At 34.8% G+C, this 22967-nt stretch overlaps 2 protein-coding genes across 4 annotated transcripts; both read right to left on the minus strand.

Moving 5' to 3' along the window:
- Nucleotides 1-370: 370 nt before the first annotated feature.
- Nucleotides 371-8829, minus strand: LOC133866505 (protein ROOT INITIATION DEFECTIVE 3). Of its 3 annotated transcripts, none has more exons than XM_062303055.1 (9): nucleotides 8466-8829; nucleotides 8222-8335; nucleotides 7999-8132; nucleotides 7739-7886; nucleotides 4172-4371; nucleotides 2920-3047; nucleotides 1484-1725; nucleotides 1085-1307; nucleotides 371-393 (listed from the first exon to the last, which is right to left on the minus strand). In XM_062303055.1, the coding sequence occupies exons 1-8, from the start codon at nucleotides 8667-8669 to the stop codon at nucleotides 1131-1133; spliced, it is 1347 nt and encodes a 448-aa protein (XP_062159039.1). In that variant the 5' UTR covers nucleotides 8670-8829; the 3' UTR covers nucleotides 371-393; nucleotides 1085-1130. The 3 variants fall into 3 exon arrangements, with proteins under 3 accessions (XP_062159039.1, XP_062159038.1, XP_062159037.1); XM_062303054.1 differs by lacking the exon at nucleotides 371-393 and adding an exon at nucleotides 739-851; XM_062303053.1 differs by lacking the exon at nucleotides 371-393 and having other exon boundaries at nucleotides 979-1307; nucleotides 8466-8828.
- A 5554-nt stretch (nucleotides 8830-14383) lies between these two features.
- On the minus strand, nucleotides 14384-15935 carry LOC133866493 (heat stress transcription factor B-4). The gene is made up of 2 exons (XM_062303032.1): nucleotides 15575-15935; nucleotides 14384-15451 (listed from the first exon to the last, which is right to left on the minus strand). Exons 1-2 carry the CDS (start codon nucleotides 15821-15823, stop codon nucleotides 14645-14647), a joined length of 1056 nt encoding a protein of 351 aa, XP_062159016.1. The 5' UTR covers nucleotides 15824-15935; the 3' UTR covers nucleotides 14384-14644.
- Nucleotides 15936-22967: the final 7032 nt, after the last annotated feature.

Consider the following 22967-nt stretch of genomic DNA (forward strand, 5'->3'; position numbering starts at 1 on the left):
ATTTGGCATTTAAAATTGTGAGTTTATGAAAATGCACTTATTGCCTATAATTTGAAAATGCATATTTTTTTACGTTTTCAAACAATTTTTAAAACGCATTCCCAAAAAAAATACTTTCTACAGTTTTGTTTAAAATCTTACCTTTAGCCTACGAAATCATACGGACAAACAGATGCTTTAAGTTCACATCACCAGCTAATGAAGTGACCAAATGAGTAATAGTCTCTTTACTCATTTTGTTTTCACGGTTGCAATAGCCCATTAGCAATACAGAGGGCCACGGCTAATGTTTCCCCAGGGCATCACAACCATAGAATACCCACTTCCACAACACCTGATGCCCATTCGTCAAGGGTACAGATATTGGGTTCTGTATGATATGGGCTTCGTGATCTACAGAGAAGTAGTTTCATGTCAATGAACAATAACTCTTTCTGTATGCATAAGACCTACATAAGCATGAATCTATTTGTAAGATCTTAAAATCTTATCACAATTCTAACATAATTTCTAAAAATAAAAAATAAGATAATGGTGTAAAGTGATTGAAAATATGCAGCACCTCTTCTAATTCACTCAAAATCTAGATCAAATCTGTAAGAGAATGCATAGTGCTGCAAATGAGTTCATATTCCAAGAAATTTCTACCAAACCAAACATGATTCCGGTCAATATAATGAGATCAAAGTGTTTAATGACCCCTCCTCTGGCTATTTAAAACATCTTTTTAAAAAACTATTCATAAATTCTAGGAGATGTTATAGAATTTGCTCGATAGTTAAACCATGGGAGATGTATCAATTGGATGTCTTCCATCCCTCGGACATGCAGCAACTTGAATCACTTCATATCTAGAGGATGTTGTGATCACTTCAGTATGAGTATAAAAACAAAATTAAAGTCCATACCCAAGAGATGAGAGAGAGAGAGAGAGAGAGAGAGAGAGAGAGAGATAGAGAGAATCATATTGAGGGCCAATTACACGAAACAAAAATAATAAATAAATAATTCCAAAATGAGAGTAGAAGTTGCAAAAAATAAACTAATAGAAAAATTTATCGGAACAATCATATACTAGTGGTACCTTTAAAATTAACTCAGGAGCTGTTTTGGAAAAGAAAACAAGTGTCTCACGGGGGATTCCCATTGGAGATTGCTGCTTGATCACCATCCAAAAGCTCATTTACACAGAATTGATGCAAGTTTTCATACATTTTTTTCCACTGCTGAACCATTTGCATAGATCTTCTACAATCAAGCTTTTGTCTTTCCATCTCCATCTCAGCAGCAGCAGAAGAACCTTGTTGCTGCAGTCAAACCAAACGAAAGGTCAGACACGGGTTCCAGGTGCATGTGAGATCACACTATTTTGCATGGTAGGATGATCAAAATGTAACTACAAAAGGTAACCACGCACATGCAACCATAAACACATGAATGACAATAAAGTGGATAAAGAACATTCACTGAGCAAAAAAAAAACCTGAAGTTCTTTGATTTGATTATTGATCACATGAGAACTTAAGTACGAATCATCGATTGATTTTCTGCAAGTAGACTGGAGACCAATGATAGCCTTAACATTGGCATCTTCATCTATTGGATTTGCATATTTATCCAGCGCAGGCGGTAATAATGACCCATGCCTTCTCGAGGAAGCTTGCGAATTTGGCCAAGAATTAAAATAGAGTTCTTGTCTAACAACAAGAATATTGTTCACAGGACCTTCACAGTATAGAAGGGAAACAACAAAACAGGAGTGAGATAACCATAAATTTCAGGAGTCAAAATCAGAAAAAAGGAGTGTGGAGGCAGGGAGAGGTTATTGATAACTTGCACTAACTGTAATATTATTTACATAAAGAAAACACTTGAATGCATAATTTTACTTACAAACTTCCATACCCTCCAAAACTTTACTGAAATATATACTTTAGATAGGGAAATGCCGCAAAATATCTCCAATGAAAAGGAATTTTACTTTACTCTTCATGTTGCATAACAATGAAAACTTCACTTGGAACCAGCCTCAGAAACAAATCTAGATTTAGAAACTAGAGGAAAATACATTTTGGTCCCATGAACTACTACCACCAAACTTCAAAAAGTGGTACTTGGGTACCTTAAACTACCACTCCATTAGGAAAAATCATTAAATTGGATGGAAAAGTGGTGTCTTTCTTCCTAAAAACCATTAAAACTAAAATAAATAAATAAATCTACAATAAAATAAAAAATAAAAACTAAAGGGTAGCCTAACCACCCCTTTGGCCACCCCCCAAAATAAATAAATAAAAAAATGGGGTGGCTCGAACCACTCCCACAAGGCCATCCCTTAAAAAATCAAAAATGGGGGGTGGCCAAACCACCCCCACAGGCTGTGGGGGTGGTTTAGCCACACCCTAAAATCCAAAAGGGGTGGCCACCCCTCCACCCGCCACCCCTAGTATTTCTTTTCCAGTATTTTTTTATTTATTTAATAAATTTTAATTTGTTATTAATTTTTTAATAATTATAACAATAATTTGTTTTTAGGGGCAATTACGATATTTTCGTAGTAAAAGTCTGGGCATTTTCGGAAGAAAGACATCAAAGTGGTCACTTGATGCGCACGTGACCACTTTTCCATCCATTTTAACGGTTCTTCCTAACGGAATGGCTTTCGTAACGAAGTGGTAGTTTGAGGTACCCAAAAAGTAGTGTGTGCATTTATAGAGCACATTGTTTATGAACTGGCTAATATCTGCAAGGGAATGGTACAAACATAAAAACAGAAAACTATACATAGCCCCAAGTGATTAAGAAAAACGAATAAATAAATAAATAAGAACTATAATCTGCAAGTAATAAATTATTCTTTTCCCTTAGTAGTGAACAAAAACCTAAGCAAGCAATTAGTCAGATAGCTTGGGAAAAAACCTTTGGCATGTTTGAACACCCGAACAATGTTGTGAGTTTTAGCATCCCAAACTCGTATGACACCGTCCTCTGATCCAGAAATTAATAGATTTCCACTTGCACAATATGCTAAGCAAGTAACAACCTTGCTGTACAAAAATTAAAGAATGAATTTGTGAATTAGAGATCGTAAAAGCTGATACTACCAGAACACAACTTTACTGTCAAAGTTTAATAAGAGGTTGTTGTCTTATGTAAAACGTGAAACAATCTTCCAGTAATATACTTTGATTAATGGAATAGAAAATATCTAATTTGATGATAAATAAATTAGGACAGTTAGTGTTTATTTCTCAGTATTTATGGTTATAAATGAAGCAAAGACTACGCCTAAAAGGGCCACAGTCAAGGGATTCAGCCATATGCATAATCAATAGTTCCAATTTCAGCAAGAATAATATTCCTCATAAAATTTGCATACGGGGAAATATTTGGTACAACTTTCTCATCATAAAAGGTGATAGAATCACAAAGCTAGTGGTTTAAGCTTGCCAAATCCATGGTAACCACACTGTTGGCCTGTAAACAAATCAAAACACGCAGCATGGTTCAGCGAGATTGAAATCCGTAATCAATCTGGAACATAACTCCAAGGATAGGTGAAACAACACCAAATTATTAAATGGTTTACTAACAAAAGCTTGCAGCCCAAGAAGGGTTGAAGGTCAAAAGAAGCCAAACTCCTAATGGCTAAAAGCTACCCACTGCCCAATCCAATCCACAACCTTGATACTTCAGCCTCAACCTGATTTCAATTAGGGAAGCTGATATCATTCAAACTGTTAATGTCAGAATGACATTTTTGCACATCCTGCAAACGATTACAGATGCCTCATGCTAATATGGTCCTGTTTATAGAAAAGAAAAAAATGGTATAAAACATTTCATGGAAAAGACTCCTGATCCTGAATTTTTGAAAGATGAAAAAAATCAACGTTAAAACCTATGGCTTCTCAAATGAGCCACAAAAGGCATATTCAATAATGCCAGACTAATTTAAAACTTCAATGTAGTTAATACATTACACAATCACATAAAATTATCCTCAACAATGCAACAGACATATATCTGAAGATTTAGCAAAGAACACCCCACAATAAAAACCAGAGACAACTTGTAGCAATTATGAAAACCTCTCACCAAATAGCAAAGAAAACTCAATTAAAAAGTCTGTAAGTTTGCAAAATGTGAGGCTATAATAAAAGAGACAAACCTGTGATTCGATAATGAATTTATGATATGCAACCCATATTTCTTGTTAGAGGTGCTTTCTGCATTAAGTGCAGCAATGTATATCTTGCCATCCCAGCTGCCAGCATAGAAGACATGTTCTCCAGGGTCAAGTGCAATTGCATCAATTACTGAAGGGAATACGATATTTCTTAATAATTTCCCCTTTGATAAGCTCCAGACCTAGGAAAAGCGTACATCATAATGAAGGCTAGCATATATATTATATTGAACAAAAATTCAAGTAATTGTATAGAATGCAACTTTTTTTTTTGCTTTCGCGCGCACGCGGGAGGGGGGGGGGGGGGTGGGTGGGACGCACTAAATACAAAGACATGCTACCAATAACAGAGTCACAAACATACCAAGATGAAGTACAATGTATAGATAGCATTTTATGTAAAATGAATAGAAGAATTACTGAGAACTGAACTTTATCATCACTGCAACATACAAAATTCCCGAATTAACCCTCCGCACCCACCACACCGCACCCAACACTTTCCATTTCACTTTTTCTTTTCTCCTTACAAGTCACCTTTGCCTTTGTCGTTCAGCTCAAATTTTTTAAAATCTTAAAAAGAATCCTATAAAAGTCTATCTTCTTCTTAGGAAATAAAAAGTACCATTTCCCCAATGTAGAAAACACTTTTAGCAGTAAGACAGTGTACTGATTTGCACAAGTACTATGCGTGCCAGTGCTGCCTCTTTGTCTCGGTCACTCAGAGAACACATTGCTGTTCATAGTGCCTGAACTGAACCCCTGATACATCATAAAAGGTCCCTTCTTGTTGTCCTACGAAAATCACCTCTTTTGTTTGTTTCAAATGTATCACTCACATAAGCCAATTGTGCTCCAACCCAACTATTCATTACCTCGATTTCATCAGTTACATCCTCTTGACAATCCTCCTCCCAATCAAGTGACCAGAACATTGGGTAGGAGGAAGCACCATAGAAATCAGTATTTATACATGATAATATACTAGTTCAAATATTTTAACAACAGTTTCTTGTATATATATATATATATATATATTTAGGTGGCAAAACAGAGTAGTTATGTTGTAATAGTTGTTGTGAGTTATATTCCAAGGGTGGTCCTTGGTTAGGTTAGGTCACTAGTGTTTCACCAAACCGTTAATAAACTTAGAAACATTACTTCATAAACCTAAAGGATGAATATGATCATGATGGCACTATGCATGTTGTCAAGAAATTCATTCATAAACTGTTATCTTATTAATGTCATACTTTTTATTTCATAATTCTTTTACTGTGTATGATGCTACTGCATGTAAGCATGCACTGAAACAAAGATATATGTATATATTTGCTGTCCGTATAATTTCATAGAGACACATAAATTGCTATGTTCCCATGTTAGATTTTTGGAACTCAGTGCGACAAACATCTCATCTGCATGTCAAAACACCACACTCCAGGGCCATGTCTACATAACGTACGAGACAATTAAGAGAACCATTCAGGAAACTTACCAAAAAAACAAAGGAAGAACTTCACTTATAACTCCTAATCTTTCATCACTTTTGAAATAAGGTATCCAGACTTTAAAATGTGTCAATTTAAGGTATCCATCTTTCAATTTTTTTCAATTTCAACCATCAATTCGAATTTTTCGTTAAATCCGCTCAAAATTCCCAAAATACCCATATTTTATGGAAAAAAAAATTTGCAAGAATTTAGGTCAAAATATAGCGGAATTTGCAAAAATACTCATGCCTAAATTTTTATAATTTTTTTTAAAAAACAAAACACGGGTATTTTGAAAATTTTGACAAGATTTAACAAAAAATTCTAACGGAGGGTTGAAATTGAAATATGGATACTGATGTAGGATAGAATTCTAAATTTTTTAAAAAACAAATTTTGACAAGACTCATGCATAAATTTTTAGGCATGGATACTCATGCCTAAATTTTTATAATTTTTTTAAAAAAACAAAACACGGGTATTTTGAAAATTTTGACAAGATTTAACAAAAAATTCTAACGGAGGGTTGAAATTGAAATATGGATACTGATGTAGGATAGAATATTAATCAAGAAAGGAAATAGCCAAGTGAGGATTGCATAATATTAATCAAGAAAGGAAAGAGCTGAGTGAGATGACGATTAAAGAATAATCCATATAATAATTCTCATATTTAGATTTTTTTTTTACACCAAGTTTTACCATAACTAGTTTATTTTCTTTGGCACCAAGTTTTGCCATAACTAGTTTATTTTTCCTTCTTTTGTTTTATTTCCGTTTGCGGGAGATTTATTCCCTTTTAGTAGCTTTACAGTTTCATTATAAATAGAGGAAGGTTGTACTGGAAGTTCAGTTTTTGCCATCAATAATATTATCAATTTTCTCTATCAACGTGTGTTGATTTTGGGCATTAAGAACACAGGTTCTCTTTCACGTTTATCGTTTTTCGCAACGTCAAATTTAGCGGAAACGATATAATGTGAAAAAGAAACTGTGTTCTCAATACACAAACACCAACACACACGTTAATAGAGAAAATTGAGATATTATTGATGGCAAAACTTGAATTTCCAATACAACTATTCATCTATTTATAATGAAACCATAAAGCTACTAAAAGGAAATAAATCTCCTGCAAACGGAAATAAAACAAAAGAAGAAAAAATAAACTAGTTATGACAAAACATGGTGCCAAAGAAAATAAACTAATTATGGTAAAACTTGGTGTCAAAGAAAATCTAAATATGAAAATTATTATATGGATTATTCTTTAATCGTCGTCACCTCACTTGGCTCTTTCCTTTCTTGATTAATATTCTGCAATCCTCACTCGGCTCTTTTCTTTCTTGATTAATATTCTGCAATAATCTATCCTACATCAGATACCTTAAATTGCCACTTTTTAAAGTTTGGGTATATTTTTTCAAAAGTAATGAAAGATCAAAGGTTATAAGTGAAGTTTTCCCAAAATAAAAAATAAAAAAAAAAATAACAAATAACAAAGGAACTATTCAGGAGCTGAACATGAGTAATTCATAAAGTAAGTCCTAAAAAGGAGATACTATTTCTGTTACAACCATTATTCAAATTATACGCATTTATGCCAGCCCCAATGGATCTGAGTAGACTGATCCATGCAACAAGAGTTTCCATGAAAGCCACTCAATAAGTGGACAAGATTATCTAGAGTGTATTGCATCCACACCTCTAAAACATAATAATCAGTAGATTGATGATGATTGTGCTCTGAACCTGCTATTCACAGGATACAAGTGGGTTCACCCCCTAAGCACGAGTTAATTGAGGAAGCTTTACAGATACTGACTTGTATAACAATAAGCAATCTTCAACAAGCACAAAACATCCCTTATTTAACAAACCAGTCCCTGTTTTTAAAATAATATCCTATAGCAAGTATGATTTGCTAACACTAGACACATGACTTGCAACTTTAGTGTGGGTGAAACTCACTTGAGATCTATAGTTACTTACTTTTCATTTTAATTTCTTAAGCAAAATTTATAAACAGTATAATATAGGGAAGAGCATGCCAAACCTTACACGTTCGATCCTCAGAAGCAGACACTATAATGGCATTGCATCCTCCATATCCTGTTACCAGATCAGTTACAGGCAGAGTGTGCTCTGAAAAACTGTGCTCATATAGATGATCAGCTTGCTGCCGTCTTACATCATCGAATATCCTGAATCATTAAGCAACGAGAGAGACAAGCGTGTGAGCTTCTACTAAGCAATAAAACAATAAAACAATGTATTATGAACTAAGAGCGAACAAACAACTGAGAATTAAGTTACATGAAAAGGGACCAAACTCTAACGGATCCGTCCTGTGAACCGGAAATTAGCAGCGAGTCATCAATGGAAAATACCAAGCAAGTAACAGCCCTATAATGAGCATGCCATTTCCTGAGCTGTCTGCCACTCGCAACCTAAATCATCATAAAATAAGATAACTACAAAGGAAAAAAATGCATCCCAACTATGCTAAAGTTAATGGATTTGAAAAATGAGAATTCACCTCCCACAAGTAAATATCCCCAGATACACCCCCACCAACAATGTAAGTGCCTTCACGGTTAGCAGCGAGCGACTTGATCGGTTCCGCTGGAAAGCTCTTAACTTCTGCTTGAGGCTGTACAGCCAAAAATACAGATATAAGAAATACAATGACAAACGAAACATGTACTTAATTTGATTGTTCATTGAGGCAAATAATCAAACAGAAGGGCAACATGATAAAGACTCGAGAGGTGCTCGCGTACCTTGGACCAGGACCAGTAGAGGATGGAGCCGGAGGAGGCGGAGGGTTCACGGAGCTGAGAGGAAGCGAGGAAGCGTTGGCCAACGCAGACGAGGCCGTGAGGTGGAGAGGCGCAAGGTTTGTAACGGTGTTGCTCCGCCCCCGTCTGTAGCTCCCAGCAGCCAATGCCGGCGTCGACTGAAGACGAAGCCACCACTACCTCCATTGATCGGAAGTGGGGACCGAGAGAGACGGAGAGCGTTACGTGTGCTCTGTTCTCAGGAGCGTAACCGAAGCGCTAAACCGGTATTAGGTTGCTCACACAGAGTCGGTGGAACTGGGATTTTGCGGTTTTTGCTAGGGTTTTAAAAAAATGGTGTAAAAAAATACACTCCCCTGTTTGAGTTATGTATTCAAATACGAATTTGAACTTTTCTAATCATATATTTTTCTATATATTCAACTGTTCTAATTAATTACTTTATCAACTATCTGTTGAAATTATTAACATAATTTAGTTTAGCGATTTTCAGGAAAATTATTTTTATATTTTTATGTCAACTATAAGTCGAAAATAGAAAATCACAAATATTTTTTATATTTTAATTTAATCATATTTACCTTTCAAAATAAATTTTAATTCACAATATAAAAATATTAATATAAAACAAATTACAAAAAAAAAAACTTAATAATTTGAGTTCCGACAGTGGCCTGGCGAAGGCTCGTAGGTGGTCCAGTGATGGTCCGGCGGTGGCTACCGGTGGCCTAGTGGTGGTTCAATGGTTGTTTGGAGTAACTCAGTGGTGGTACGACAATGGCTTTATGGTGGTTTAGGGTAGCTCAGTGGTGGCCTAGGAGTGGTTCGGTGGTGGTTCAAGTTGGCTCAATGATGATCCGGAGATGGCTCAATGGTGCCCTGTCGTTGCTTGGGAGTGGCTCGTGGCGGTCTGAAGGTGGCTAGGTGGCGGTTTGGGGGTGGCTTACTGGTGGTTCATTGGTGGTTCGGGGTGGCTCGGTGGTGGTCCTACAATGATCCGGAGTGGCTTAGTAGTGGTCTAGGAGTGGCTCGATCGTGGTCCGATAGTGGCTCAATGGTAGTTCGAAGGTGATTCAGTGTTGGTCTGGGGGTGGCTTGGTCATCGGTGTTAGCTTGGTGGTAATCCGGCGATTTCATAAGGAGATACTCAAACTCGGAAGACTGATTTACAAAATTTAAAAATGTAAATCATTTTCCGAAACTATAGAAGTTTTTTTTGTTACACCGAAACAAAACAAAGCATAAAAAAAAAAAAGAAAAAAAAAAGAAAAAAAAAAAAGGAGTATATCTCGTGACAAAATTTTAGCAATTATGTTAATAAAAAATTATGAAAATAGTTTATTAGAACAATAAAACTGTGCGAAGAAAAAGAGAAAAAAAAAAAAAAAGAAAAAAAGAAAAAAAAAAGGTGATAATCAAGAACAAAATAAGATTTTATCTTACTTCTTCAAAAACAAACAAATTAGAATTTATTTTACTTTTTCTAAATTTATCTCAGAAAGTCAAACTATATAAACATCTTTTTCAACTTTGTTTGCCTCGAAATTTGTGTACTAAATTAAAATTGAATTTAAATTTTAAAAAATCGAACACCTAAACATGCCATAATATTTTCTCTGCTGAACAAGGAACTCAGAAAAATCGACTTGCTCCATCGAGTGAATTAATGATCATTTGATCATATATATGGGCACTAATAAGAAACTGCACATGAGTCTATAAGTAAACGAATCTTCTCTATTTTAACTAAAATGAAGAGAAGCCGGTCCCTTGTAAAACAATGGACAAAATTGTTCAAAAAATTAATTTAAACAATTTTGCCTCTTGTTTTACAAGGAATTGATTTCTCTCCATTTCAACTGAAATGGAGAGGATCCATTTCCGGTTTGTAATGGACTTGTAATAAAAGCGATAGTATTTTTCATTAAAAATTCCAGAAGTTCTAATTTATTTATTTGTAGATATTTCAAAAGTTATAATAACGTTGGTTTTTGTTATCTTTCATTCTCATTTTGAGTGATTTCTTTCCATATCCTTCTACATTTTCTTTTTCGTTTTCAATAAATAATTGAATCCTACGTAATTCAATGGACTCCCTGCTTGTGACCTAATTCAATGGGCCAAATGGCAATACCATTTGACACATCTCGGCCCAAAACATTTTAATCCGGAATTTATAATAGTGAAAAATTTACTACCACGAGGCCCAATGGACCTTTACTGAATTGGGGAAAAAAAAAAAAACCTTAGAACTGAAAAATCCTTTTTCCTCATAAGCATCCATAAAAATCTGAACATATAATAGAAAGCGCGATTTTAAATTAATTTGTAAAGAATAGATTGTTTGGGATTGTATTTTTAATAAATTGCGATTTTAAATAGCAGGCAATGATTTTTTTTATTTTTTTTTTTAAAATGCATAATTTTAAAGGTTAAACTAATATTTTGAAAGTCAAACTACGATTTTTATAAACATTAAAGTGTGTTTTTAAAAAATAAAATCTTCAAATTGTATATTTTTAAATTATTATTTTTAAATCTTATTTTTTTAAAATTACAAATCCAAATGGAGTCGAAAAAAACCAGAAAAAAAAAAAAAGCAAAACAACAAAAACTTAACAGTACGCTTGCTTCAAAAATTGGTACTTTAATATTACTACAATCTTTTTATTATTATTATTATTATTTTATGTATATATATATTACCACAATCTTAAAAGAAAGAAAATAGTCCTTTTTGATGGTACGTTGCGGAAAGCCAATTTTATTGGAGGAGAGGGTGTTATTCCTCTCTTCTTTTTTGTTTCTACCCCAACAACTTGTCGGATGTGTAAAAATAAATGTACCTACCACCGCTATGTTTTACTCAAGTTGGTTCTTAATACATAAAAAAAAAAAAAAAAAAAAAAAAAAAAAAAAAAAAGAAAAAAAAAGAAAAAAGAAAAGAAGAAGAAAAGAAAAGTGAATGCTAGAGCATCTTCTTATGTTCTTCGATCTGGTGTATGTTTGGAATGGTATAAATGTAATTAGATAATATTTGTTTAGAAAGATTTTTTCTAACTTTAGTACTCAAGAAATTAATTAGTATGAATTAAGTGATTATTATGCCACATGTAAAACTTATAATTAGAACATAGCGGAAAAATAACTTAAAGAGTATTTTATTTGCTATTTCATCATATTGTAATTTTCACTGTCACGTCAGGGAGTAAACACTTAAGAGTATGTATAACACTCGAGTAATTCTATATGTATATTAAGTGTTCATCAAACGATAAGGTGACTTTTAAAATCACCATTAAGCGTGTGATTGATCAAAAGATATAGTGATTTTAAAAGTTACCTCATTTTTTTATGGTCACTTGATGAACAATTAATATACATATAGAATTAATCGTAACACTCCTCTAAAAAAACAAAAGATAAATAAAAAAAAAAAAAATCAGATTGCACCGTTCACGATCTCCTATTTTCTCTTTTGTTTTCTGCAGAAAAATAAAACATTATTTCCTTTATTAGACCTAAGTTGCTTTAGTTCTTTAACTGTTCTTGTGTTGCTGGAATATAAAGAGAGGGAGGAAAAATGAGTGGATCGGATGGATGAGAATGAAGGAAAAATGGAAAATGGATTAATTTCCCATTCATTCTCCATTTTTAGCCGAGTAGAAAAGAGAAATTGATAAAGGAAGAGTGGGGACTCTTCATCCGAGTCCACAAATTTTTGCCCTTCAAAAATAGAATTTTGATCATCTTCTTTTGAAATGAAGATTCTATCCATTTAGGTCTGTTTGAGTTTGCAATTTCAAAAAGTGCGAATTAAAATAACAATTTTAAAATGTGCGATTTGAAAAAAGTAATTTTTAAAAACACAGTTAAGCGTTTGGTAAAATTGCAGTTTAGTCTTTAAAATCGCGAATTTACCTTTAAAATTCTACGTTTTCAAAAAAACACCATCTTATCTGCGATTTGAAAAAGCAGATTTTCTGCGTTTTCAAATCGCAATTTTTAAAAACGCAATTTCCAAACGATTTATGTTCTGCGATTTGGTTTAAAATCTCACTTATTATCTACGAAATCGGAATCTCAAACGCACGCTTAGTGTAAAATTGAGGGTATAATTATATTTTCACATTCTCTTGAAATATTGCCAAACCGTATATATTTCCAAAATTTTCTTCACAAAAGGAGGAGAAAACAATTTCTTACAATACAAAGATGTAGGAAAATCCAATATAGGCGATAAAAAAATAAATAAATAAATAAAAAGAGAGAGAGAGAGACAGAGAAATTTTATGTGGTAAAAAAGGGAAAAAAAAAAAAGAAAAAAAAGAAAAAAAAAAAAAAAAAAAAGGACCTGCATGCATACATGTACCATAATGTAGCCATAGCCCGTAGGGTTCTTTTCTAAATCTTGGTATATGCATCTACTATTATTAATTGTATAAATTGTCAATAAAGTGTCCTACCAAAAAGAAATGGGAGGAAGAAAATGTCAACAAAGTCCATTCAAAAGACTAAAACTGAGCGAACATACGTCTTTTTAAATCCAATTTCATCTTTTTCACCTTTCTTATTCTACTCTAGAAAACTGGTTACGTGCTTCAATAAGGCTGTTAAGCGACGCACAAACGCCCTTCCTAAAGCATCTTTTACCGGATGATCCGTATCCACTTTTGAAGCCCATCACCCACTTTTCTAACCCCTTCGAATATTGGACCGAACGAGCGTATCCTACACCAAACTCGTGCATATTCTTTTCACGTGCCACAACTTATCTCTAAAAGGGACAAAAGCTTAAGGGAAAAAAGAAGAAGAGAGAGAGAGATCGATCAGATATTCAAATTCTACTTAAATTCCAAACTTTATCTCACTGGAGACGGGAAATGGATCTTTCTGAGAGCACAGAATTTGTGTAATGGAATTTAATACCAGCATGAAAAAACATTAACGATAGGGCCGGGTCAAGAAAAAGCAAAAAGCGAGTGGAAATGCCTAGTCAAACTTTATGTGTAACTTTACTCGTATAGGGATGTTGGACGAATGGACAAGGAAAGCTATGAAAGAGATGAGGGGGGGTTTTGGGCAAAAAAATGATTTGTTTATTTTTTTTTTATCTACCATTCAAGTCTCTCTCTTGTTTCAGGTTGTTGCCTGGAAGAAGGGAAAAAGAGCTTGGAATTGGTGAAAGAGTAGGGTAGGATCCAAAGAGTTTGAAGACGTTGATCAGATACTTAAAGTAGGAAAAGGCGAAGGTTTCTGGTGCTCGATCAGAAGAAGAACAAGTATAGAAGCCTTGACAGAAACATTTCAACCCACATTTTTAGTTAGTTTTTCGTATATTTCGCTTTCATCGAATAACCCACTCTTTTAGTTTCTTCAATCTCTCTCTCTCTCTTTCTCTCTCTCTCTCTCTTTCGTGACTGACAGTTCATAGAAACGAGAAATAGAGATTATTATATATAATATATATAAAACCTTCATCATACAACATGACAGCCTTCTTTTCTACAAATCATGGTATACTTTCTTTTTTGACAATAATAGCGATGATAAAAACCATAATGAGACTGCTAATATGGGATTTTGAGGAACGAATTGTCATCTGGTGTCAGCTGCTTTTTCGTACAGGTTTTTAAATTTGGGTGTGGTATTTTCTGTGCTATGCTTGTTGTACGTATCATTCATTAGTGGACTAATCAGAGAAAGCCCTAGAGGAAATTGTCAATGAACCAGCCTGTAACTTTCTAAGGAAACCCATCAAGACTAGCCTCTCTTTCTCTCTCTCCACTGCATTAATGAAACTGAACATTGGAGATCATAATCAGAAGGAGAAGAAGTAGAAGAGATCCGATAATCGAGAGCAATAAATTGAAGCAGTACTGAAAAATGTAGAAAGCTCATTGCAAAAGATGATTTAAAATCGTTGCTTTTGATCTTCACTCTAACCAAAACCCACCTGCATTCATGGCTGTGGGGGAACAAAGATAATACCCGGCACTAAAGTTATATACAGACTCACTCACAAACACCCACACTCACACACATATCATCAGACTTAATTCCTGACTCAAAAGAAAAAACATCGAACAAGAAAATCGAAAAAAAAAAGAAGAAGAAGAAAAGTGAAAAGGAGCCTAGATTTCTGAATGGATTCGTTGAAACTAACACGCGGAAGGAGGCATGAGATTTAAGCCTAAATCATCCTTTTCCAAGACGAAACGAGCCTTGCTAGTCTCGGTGTTCATTGGAATATTAGCACCGTACTCTGGGTGCAATCTTTTCTTTGAATATTGAAGAGGCACACCGAAAAGCTTCGTCTTGCAGCTATTCATGCTGTTGGGTTCTTCAAGAACTGTCATAGAGCCGCTCCTTGATGTAACATGGTTGGGAGGGGCTTGCTTAGGGTTGGACGACGTCGGATAGTACCCAAGAATCTGGTTCAAAGGCTTTTGCACCAATGAGCTTGTTGTAGTAAGAGGAGTAGCGGTTGCGGGTGCGTTGCAGAGAAGTAAAGAAGAAGGGTAAGAATTGCTTGGAGCGACAGGCTTCACATGGTTTTGCACAAAATATATGATGTCGTTGTAAAGCTTCCTCATGTGCGCCAGCTCAGAGATTAGCAGCGAGTTGCTTCGCCTGAGTCTTTCGTTGTCCTCCGAAAGCGCCGTCACGGAGCTGTTGTAGACTCCGGTGGCTCCTCTTGGGGAAGAGAGCGGGGGAGAGTCGGACCAATTGGCTTGCTCGTCGGAATCGGAGGGGGAGATGCTCGTTCGGCTGGGAAAGGGGAAGAAACTCGCGCCGTTGACGCCTAGTGCGGAATGCGGGTGGTGATGATGATGTTGGTGTTGGTTGATGCCTACTTGGGGCTGAGCAGTTTTCCTTCTGTGGATCTCACACAGCAAGTGCTTCTCTCCCTTCTTGAAGAACTCGTTGGCGAACTCCCATCTGTCCGGTACAATCTTTCGAAAACCCTAGTTTTCCCGAACACACAAAAACGGAAAGAAAATATTCCGTTCAGTAAAAAAGCACAGACATATATTATCAAAGATTAATGTATACTGAGAGTGAAGGTATATATATATATTTACACGTACATAGGTGTTGAGCTGGCGGACGAAGCTGGAGAAGTTATTGTGCTTAAAGTAGTTGGGGAGTAGGTCGCGAGCGAACTCAGGTGGCCGCCAAACGATGAAGGTGGCGTCGTCTTCACCCCATGAAACTATGTGGTCGGTCGCGGGATCGTCTACCAGTTGGTAAGTTTTCGTGAGGAATGGAGCGGGGACTGATTTGTGCGAGTCTAGAGAGAGTAAGATGCCCTCGCAATTCTCCAGCATAAGCGCCATTGGAAGATCAAGCGGAAGCTTTTTTTTTTTTTCCTTGAGAGAGAGAGAGAGAGAGAGAGAGAGAGGCTCTGAGTAAAATGTTGGAGTGAGAGTGGGAGTGTTGCTGGATAAAAATGTTGGAGAGGAGGGGGGGTGTGGTACTGTGTAATGCGGTTGTTCTTTTCTTTTTAATTATTAATATTTAATTTTTTTTTTAAATGTGATATAAATAAATATATATATGTTTGTTTCCCTCCTCGGTTATGTAGTGTGAGAGAATATGTGTCTGTCTGTCTAGGACTGTGAAATAAGGGCCTTTCAAGACAAACCCGTGACACTCTCTCTCACTCTCAGGGCCTGACATTGATCCCGCGCACACCCACTTAAAATCACGCACAGGAGGATGGTGCAGTGCAGGGTAGCACTGTCTTCGGAAATTGACGTTGCCACCCCTCCCCCCCCCCCCCCCGCTTTTTTCCTGCTAAATAGTCAAACTCTTCATTACTACTGTTCCATATATGTGTTTTTTTTCCTTCTTTCTTCTAAAAATTCTGCATCTTATGCTCAGAGCTTTTTTTAGCAGATCTGCTTGTAGACAACGTGGCATTAATTTCAATGTTGGATTTGTTTCCTGATATTTATCACCCAACGTAGCAGATATATTTCCTTTTTTGGCTAACACCGCTGGTATAATCTTCTACATCATTATTTTTATCCCACATCTAAACACTTTTTGAAAAATAATTAACAAAATGTGGCCATTCATAATTGATAAAATAATTAAATAAAAAATTTATCTTGTAAATTTAATTAATTACTGAGTAACTTGACAATCATACTATCATATCAATTTATAAAAAGCACTATAATAAATGTTATATACCTCAATCATTTTTGGATTAAATTTTGAGATAAAATGTAAGAATTTAGGATAATCTTGAAAATTATTTGAAACTCTTAATCTATATATATATTATATGAAATATTTATGGAGACTGAATTTAATTATCACTTAAAAGTCCTGTTTTAATTAAGAGAAATGATTTAAAGCACTTGATAACCCGCACTGTTTATGGCCGAAGCTAAAAAGAGTGAATATCTTGATAAGCAAGCTGCGTATAAAGGGTATAACGGTCAGAAAAAAAAAAAGTAAGCCTTTAATGAAAAAAAAAAAGAAAAGGTGAAAGAAAAGAAAAGAAACGAGAGAGGAAGGTGGTTTCACTTCACGTCAAACGAGTGTCCTCTTTCTAATTTGTAGCTTTCCCTTTGTTGTTTAATGTCACCAACCAAACACAGTCTCCAATTTCGAATCCCCATCATTTTCTACTCCCTCCAGCAGATATAAGGTAAAGGATACATCGAACTACGTGATGGGATTTAAAGCCTGTTCTTAGTGACGACATTTCTTCCTTCTAATGCTTCTCTTCCATTTGCTTCTCTCTCTCTCTCTCTCTCTCTCTAACTTTCTTCTCCTTCTCTTCTTCTTCTCTTCTTCTTCTTCTCTCTCTCTCTCTCACAATATTCCAAACTTCAATATCATATGGCCACTGCTACCTTTACTCGCTAACTTACAATACCACCCTCTAGTAGCCTACTTTGAGCCTCCAACTCAGGCTCTCTTGTTCCTCGGCTCGGCTTCTTTTTGGCTTACGTGTCCAGGTGATTGCATTATTGGCCCCAAAAGTTTCCATGGATAACTGGAACAAAAATTTACAGCTTTTCCTTTCTTTGTAATAGCCCGAGAAATATTTGTTTTTATATACGTACGTACATCCCCACCCCTCCCTCCCATCCCCTTTTCTCTCTCTGTGTTCTATGGAGGCACGGACTTTTTATGCCTTCTAGTCGGAATCCATTAATTAATGACGTGTCCAAGGAAATTGCCTACTACTAACCTTCAAAATTAATATTTGCCATATAGGTGTCATAATTTGAACAAGATTGGATGAAAACCATTAATGTAATAATGAGTGGTTAATGAGGGATCCAATAAAAGCAACAGATGGATTCATTAAGTGATAAGTATATTTGCCCCGGTAGGGACACGGGCAGGGCCAAAGTGAAAGAATAAGAAAATGATGACTAATTATTTCACATAGATACTCAACTGATTATTTTGATCATGCCTATGATTCTCATTATTGGAAAAACAAAGTTAAACTGTCCTGGTTCCCCACCTCCATAATTTCTTACTTTTACATGTTATTTTCTTAGCTCTTTTCCGATTTCAAAATGGGATAAAATTGATCCACATTAATCATTGCTTTTCTTTTCTTTTCCTTACAAATAGGTTACAGCTGATCCAGTTGCCGATTCCTCCCAGAAAGAAACCTGTTTTATGTATTTGGTACGTACAGTTCAGGTGAAAGCAAAATGCTTTAATTAATAAATATTTAATTAAAATGAAAGGTAATTAATTGATAGAAATAATGTTCAAATTCAAGGTCTTTATTCTAACGTTTTTGTTAAACCACCACTTGTTTTAAAAATTTATACTCGTTAAAAATGATTAGTTTAATTATTTAATTTATATTCTGATACGAAGAGTAACAATATAGATAAAACTAGAATAAAAAAGAGAAATTAAAAGTTTAAGCTTTTTTTTTCATCCCTCTTTCGGGGGCAAGGTTGGGGGCTCGTTTCGCATTGCTTTTTATAACAGTTTTTTGGTTGTTTAGCATAAAATTAAGAAACATGTTGTTTAGTATACTTTGGTCGTTCTCTTTTCCTTTGATTTTCAAAATTAATCATTAAATTCGTAAAACTTAGACGTGATCTAATGGTTGATTATATTTTCAAAATAAAAATATAAGAAAAGGATAGGAAAATACAAAAAGGCATTTCTCATAAAATAAAATATTAACAAACTAAGTCAAAACTCTTTTACTTTTATATAAAATCACAACTAAAAAAACAAAAATCATTAATATTTAAAAAGTTTTATCAAACGATCGAGCAAGAAAAATCACCTTAATTAAAAACTGCTAGTGCATGAAAATTAATCATACTGCTTAAATTTAAGTAACATGCAAATTTGTATAATTAATAATCCAAATACGTACACATGTATGTATCCACAAATATCACAGGGTAGTGAAGAAGAGGTACGAAATTAATTAGCATTTGCATGTGACACTCCAATTTATTTATTTATTTTCCTAAGAAAAAAAAAAAAAAAAACAGACAGAAGAACGAAGTTAGCACTGTCAGCTTCAAGTCCCGATATTCAATTATAATGGGAAATGGCCGGCCTCCGTGTAGGAGAAGAAGACCTTGGAAAACTTCCGTTGCTTTCTTTCTCTCCCTTTTCTCTTCCCCTCTCTTAATTCCCCCGCCTTCACACTCTTACCCGCCTGCATTCTCTGAGCAATTGCAGCGGCTGTCATGGAGACAGTAGTCCTTTTAATTTTTATGTTTCTGTGGGTATGCCATTCTCGTGATTCCTGTTTTGTTTTTTTCCTGAGACAACATATATTTATTTCCACCACCCTATTCCCTTGTTCATGTTACGTGCTTATTTCTGGAATATTTCCCATGTAGCTCCTGTCCAAACATTAATTTAGAACTATTTCTTTTTTTTCTTATCTTTTCTTTTTTCTTTTTTTTTAGGCCCCTATCTAGTACTTTATATGCAGCAGATAAGTACCCAGATCGAGCTCAAATTTTGGTGATTATAGAAAAATAATGGCCGATAATCTAATCATAAGTAATTAAGAGGGCCGGGGATCTGTCTTAGTCTATCTATCTATCTATCTCATTAATTGATTAAGCATGAATTAATTAGTTTATGATTAAGCAAGGTAGGAAGGGAGTAAATTGATGAAGCATTTTTGCCTGAATAATGCAAGACATCTGTGGGAGAGTGGGGAGGGGGTCCACAAAAGTATGGAAATCTAGAAACAAAGGCTGATTTTCGCTCACAAATTGTCAGCAACTGAGACAGATCCTAGCGAGCCCACCACCCATGACTAGCAAAATCACACAAAACATGTACACCAACCTTCCTCTTTCTCTTTCCACCAAGTTGAGAGCCAAGAAGATTCTATTCTAATTTCTAAAACGCAGTGAAAGTGAACCAACCCCACCTCCCCTCACATGACCACCGCCGATACCTTTCGAAAAATACATCTCTATCTCTAATTAATAATTAATAATTTAAAAAAAAAAACCCATTATTATTATTTTTTTTTTTTACTTTGATATAATCTAAAAATGAGAATTCCGAGGAGAGACAACTTAAAACATAGAGCGAATACGGATAAAAACTCCATTATTTAAAAAAAGTAGTGTTGGTGACAGATTATTTAATATTAATATATTATATTTCTTTATCTCACTACTCTTTCTAAAGTGAAAGAATCAAAATCTGTATTCTATACGACAAGCTACAAGGTTCTTTCTTCTGTCTCTTCTTGCACTCTCTTTTGTCCGTTTCACTGGTCCCTTTCCTGCACCGTGAGAAACACAACCATCTCATGCCCCCTATTATTTATTATATATATATATACAATTAACTAATTATATATAAATATGTACGTTAATTTAAACTGAGAAAAGCAACGCTATGGAGGTAGCTAGGGGGGGGGGGGGGGGGGTAAGTGAGTCAAAGAGGTTCAAACTCTTGAGAAACATTTAAGAAGTCACGAGGGAAGATGGATCCCACGAGGAAATGGCATCTGATGATAATGGACCGGACAAGATACCCGTTTGTCTTTCCAGTGCACTAATATAACCAGCCCCAGGGTTTGTCCTCTGCGTGTGAGATTGACATCTCTGTCCCTCTCGATCACATCCTCTTCCAGTCACAAACTTGTCTTTCTCGTGTACCCACTCCCATGCAAAAATGTGGAAATATATATATATATATATATATGTGCTACATACTCTCATCTTTTCTTTACCCCCACCTTTTTTTAGTGTTGAAAGGAGAAATCCTGCCCATTCTTCTTATTCTTCTTTTGTAGACTAAGAAGTTGTTTCTATATATTCCTCATGATCTATCAATTAATAAATATAGGGTCAAGGACTTAATTAGTAGGCTTCTGAATTAGAGTCAAGGACATTTCATCTCAACTCAATTATTCTACAGAGAGAAGAGTGAGAGAGAGCGCGACAAAGAGTAAAATTGTGTGGGTTGTTCAGGCTGTCGGCCTAATTCTTAACAATTGTTCCAATTTTCTTTATCCGACATGGCCGGTTAATTAGATAATGAAAATTTGGGTTTAATGAGCACTGGGATCAGTGCTAACCCTTGAATTTTCGATTGTTGCCCTTTTTAAATGCGCCTGTGCGGGAATTGTCACCCAACGTTTTGTTTGCAACTTTTCAAAATTTTCACGCGCGCACTTCTTAAAATTTTGAGTTGGCGGTTGTGTATCCCTCCAAAGGTCTTTTAGAAGTGTACCTTTAGCTCATTTCTATCTTTTCACCTATGCAAATCTGGCCAGCAATTAACTATTGCATTCTCAAAAATATATATTTTTTTATTTTTTTTTTGTTGATTTTTAGTACTCTCCAAATGTGGAGAGCAAATATATACGGAAAGAGAGAGAGAAAGATGAGATAAAAAAAATGAATATAATATTATTAAAAAGATTATTTTAATACAGTAGAAAAAAAATTTAGAGAGCGACCTGTGAGGTGTTTCTAAAAAGTGAGTAACTAAAAAAAAAAAAAAGTTTTTTAACTAAAATTTGACTAAAGAATAGCTATTTGAACATGATGATGTATTGATTAAGAGATGATCATCACACCATAACAAGTATGGTCATCCCTACACCTTATTATCTCCATGGAAAGTGATAACTTCTAAGAAGGTTAGAGAAAAAGGATTGCAACTCTTCATAAAGAGTTGAATAGATGCCGATAAATAAACTAGGGGGTTTGGAGAAATCTTACACAGTTTTTGCCCATCTTCTCTTTGTTTTCATCTTACATAGCATTTTCATCAAAGTTCATACAATGATCAAGATCGAGTTATATACTTAGTTACTCCCTCAACAGATTGTCTCCCATGCATGATATCAACACCCTCGATCACGGGAGATATAACCATTTTTCAAGATCCAAGAGATCGAACAAGAATGATCTAATTAACGATTATTGTACGTGGATCGAAGTAATGTCTCTAATCAAGGAAGAGAAGAGACCGAATAATAGTTATCGTACATCATTGGTCTGGTCTACTTCAATTTTACTAGCTAGGTAATAGCCAGGCCACCTCAATAAGTGTATCACGAGAAGTTTTCCATTTCAAGCTTAGCTCGATCGATCGCCTGAATATATAATTGATTAACTTTCCAGCTAGTTCTCTGCAAGCTGTGCTTGAGTTCTTTACTCAAACTTGGTCAATGGAAGTCTCCAAATATTTGTACTTTCTCAGGCGCCCGATCTATCATTTATAATTGGAAAAATGATTCAAGCCATTCTATACTCGAGGTAATTAAGTACTTGACAACATATTAAATCAAAATCAAGTGGCAATATCATATTTAGTTAAATAAGGGCATTTATTGGAAAATTCGTAGCTTACCAAACTTTTTCTGTATACTATATTGTCTGCATGTTTAGGTATATAATAACAATGACATATATATATATATCAACAGACATGTTCATAATCAGAAATAAAGAACTCCAAAAGAAATTGTTTTTATTTTTTCCAAATTGACCTTAAAGCTTGAACAACAAAATTTCATGTCTTCAACTACCCTTCAAAATGGAAAAGTGGGATTTTAAGCCAACATTGGGATATATACAATCATTAGGGATCAAAGCTTTATTCTGATAGTTCTAAGTGTCAACCATATCCTAGATTAATTTATTTAAACTATGGTTAAACCAATCATAATGTCCACACTTGCGAGCGGGTGTACTCAAGAAACACCATAATGAGGCGTACGTTACAACATATATAAATTAATCAACCCTCGTTTCCGATTAATCTTACAAAACATAATTTTAAGATCGAGATAAAAATCAGCACTTATAAGTTTCATATTAATTATGCGATAAATGGTGTTTCTTGATGAAATAAAGAAGGATATATATATATATATATATATATATATATATATATATATATATATATATTTAATTACTTTGGAAGGGATCTATTAATTAATAAAGAAGATTAAATAAGTGAGGGTCTCATGCGTCCATGCAA

The sequence above is a fragment of the Alnus glutinosa genome, chromosome 4, assembly GCF_958979055.1.
Source record: "Alnus glutinosa chromosome 4, dhAlnGlut1.1, whole genome shotgun sequence".
Classification (NCBI taxonomy): domain Eukaryota; kingdom Viridiplantae; phylum Streptophyta; class Magnoliopsida; order Fagales; family Betulaceae; genus Alnus; species Alnus glutinosa.

What these genes read in the sequence shown, in the direction of transcription:
- LOC133866505 (XM_062303055.1), bottom strand. Translation starts at nt 8,669, where the DNA reads ATGGAGGTAGTGGTGGCTTCGTCTTCAGTCGACGCCGGCATTGGCTGC. An exon ending in TCTACTGGTCCTGGTCCAAG is followed by an intron (nt 8,336 to 8,465) that starts GTACGCGAGCAC and finishes TTGGCTGTACAG; the next exon opens with CCTCAAGCAGAAGTTAAGAG. An exon ending in GGTGTTCAAACATGCCAAAG is followed by an intron (nt 1,726 to 2,919) that starts GTTTTTTCCCAA and finishes TATACTGTGAAG; the next exon opens with GTCCTGTGAACAATATTCTT.
- LOC133866493 (XM_062303032.1), bottom strand. Translation starts at nt 15,823, where the DNA reads ATGGCGCTTATGCTGGAGAATTGCGAGGGCATCTTACTCTCTCTAGAC. An exon ending in TCCGCCAGCTCAACACCTAT is followed by an intron (nt 15,452 to 15,574) that starts GTACGTGTAAAT and finishes CGGGAAAACTAG; the next exon opens with GGTTTTCGAAAGATTGTACC.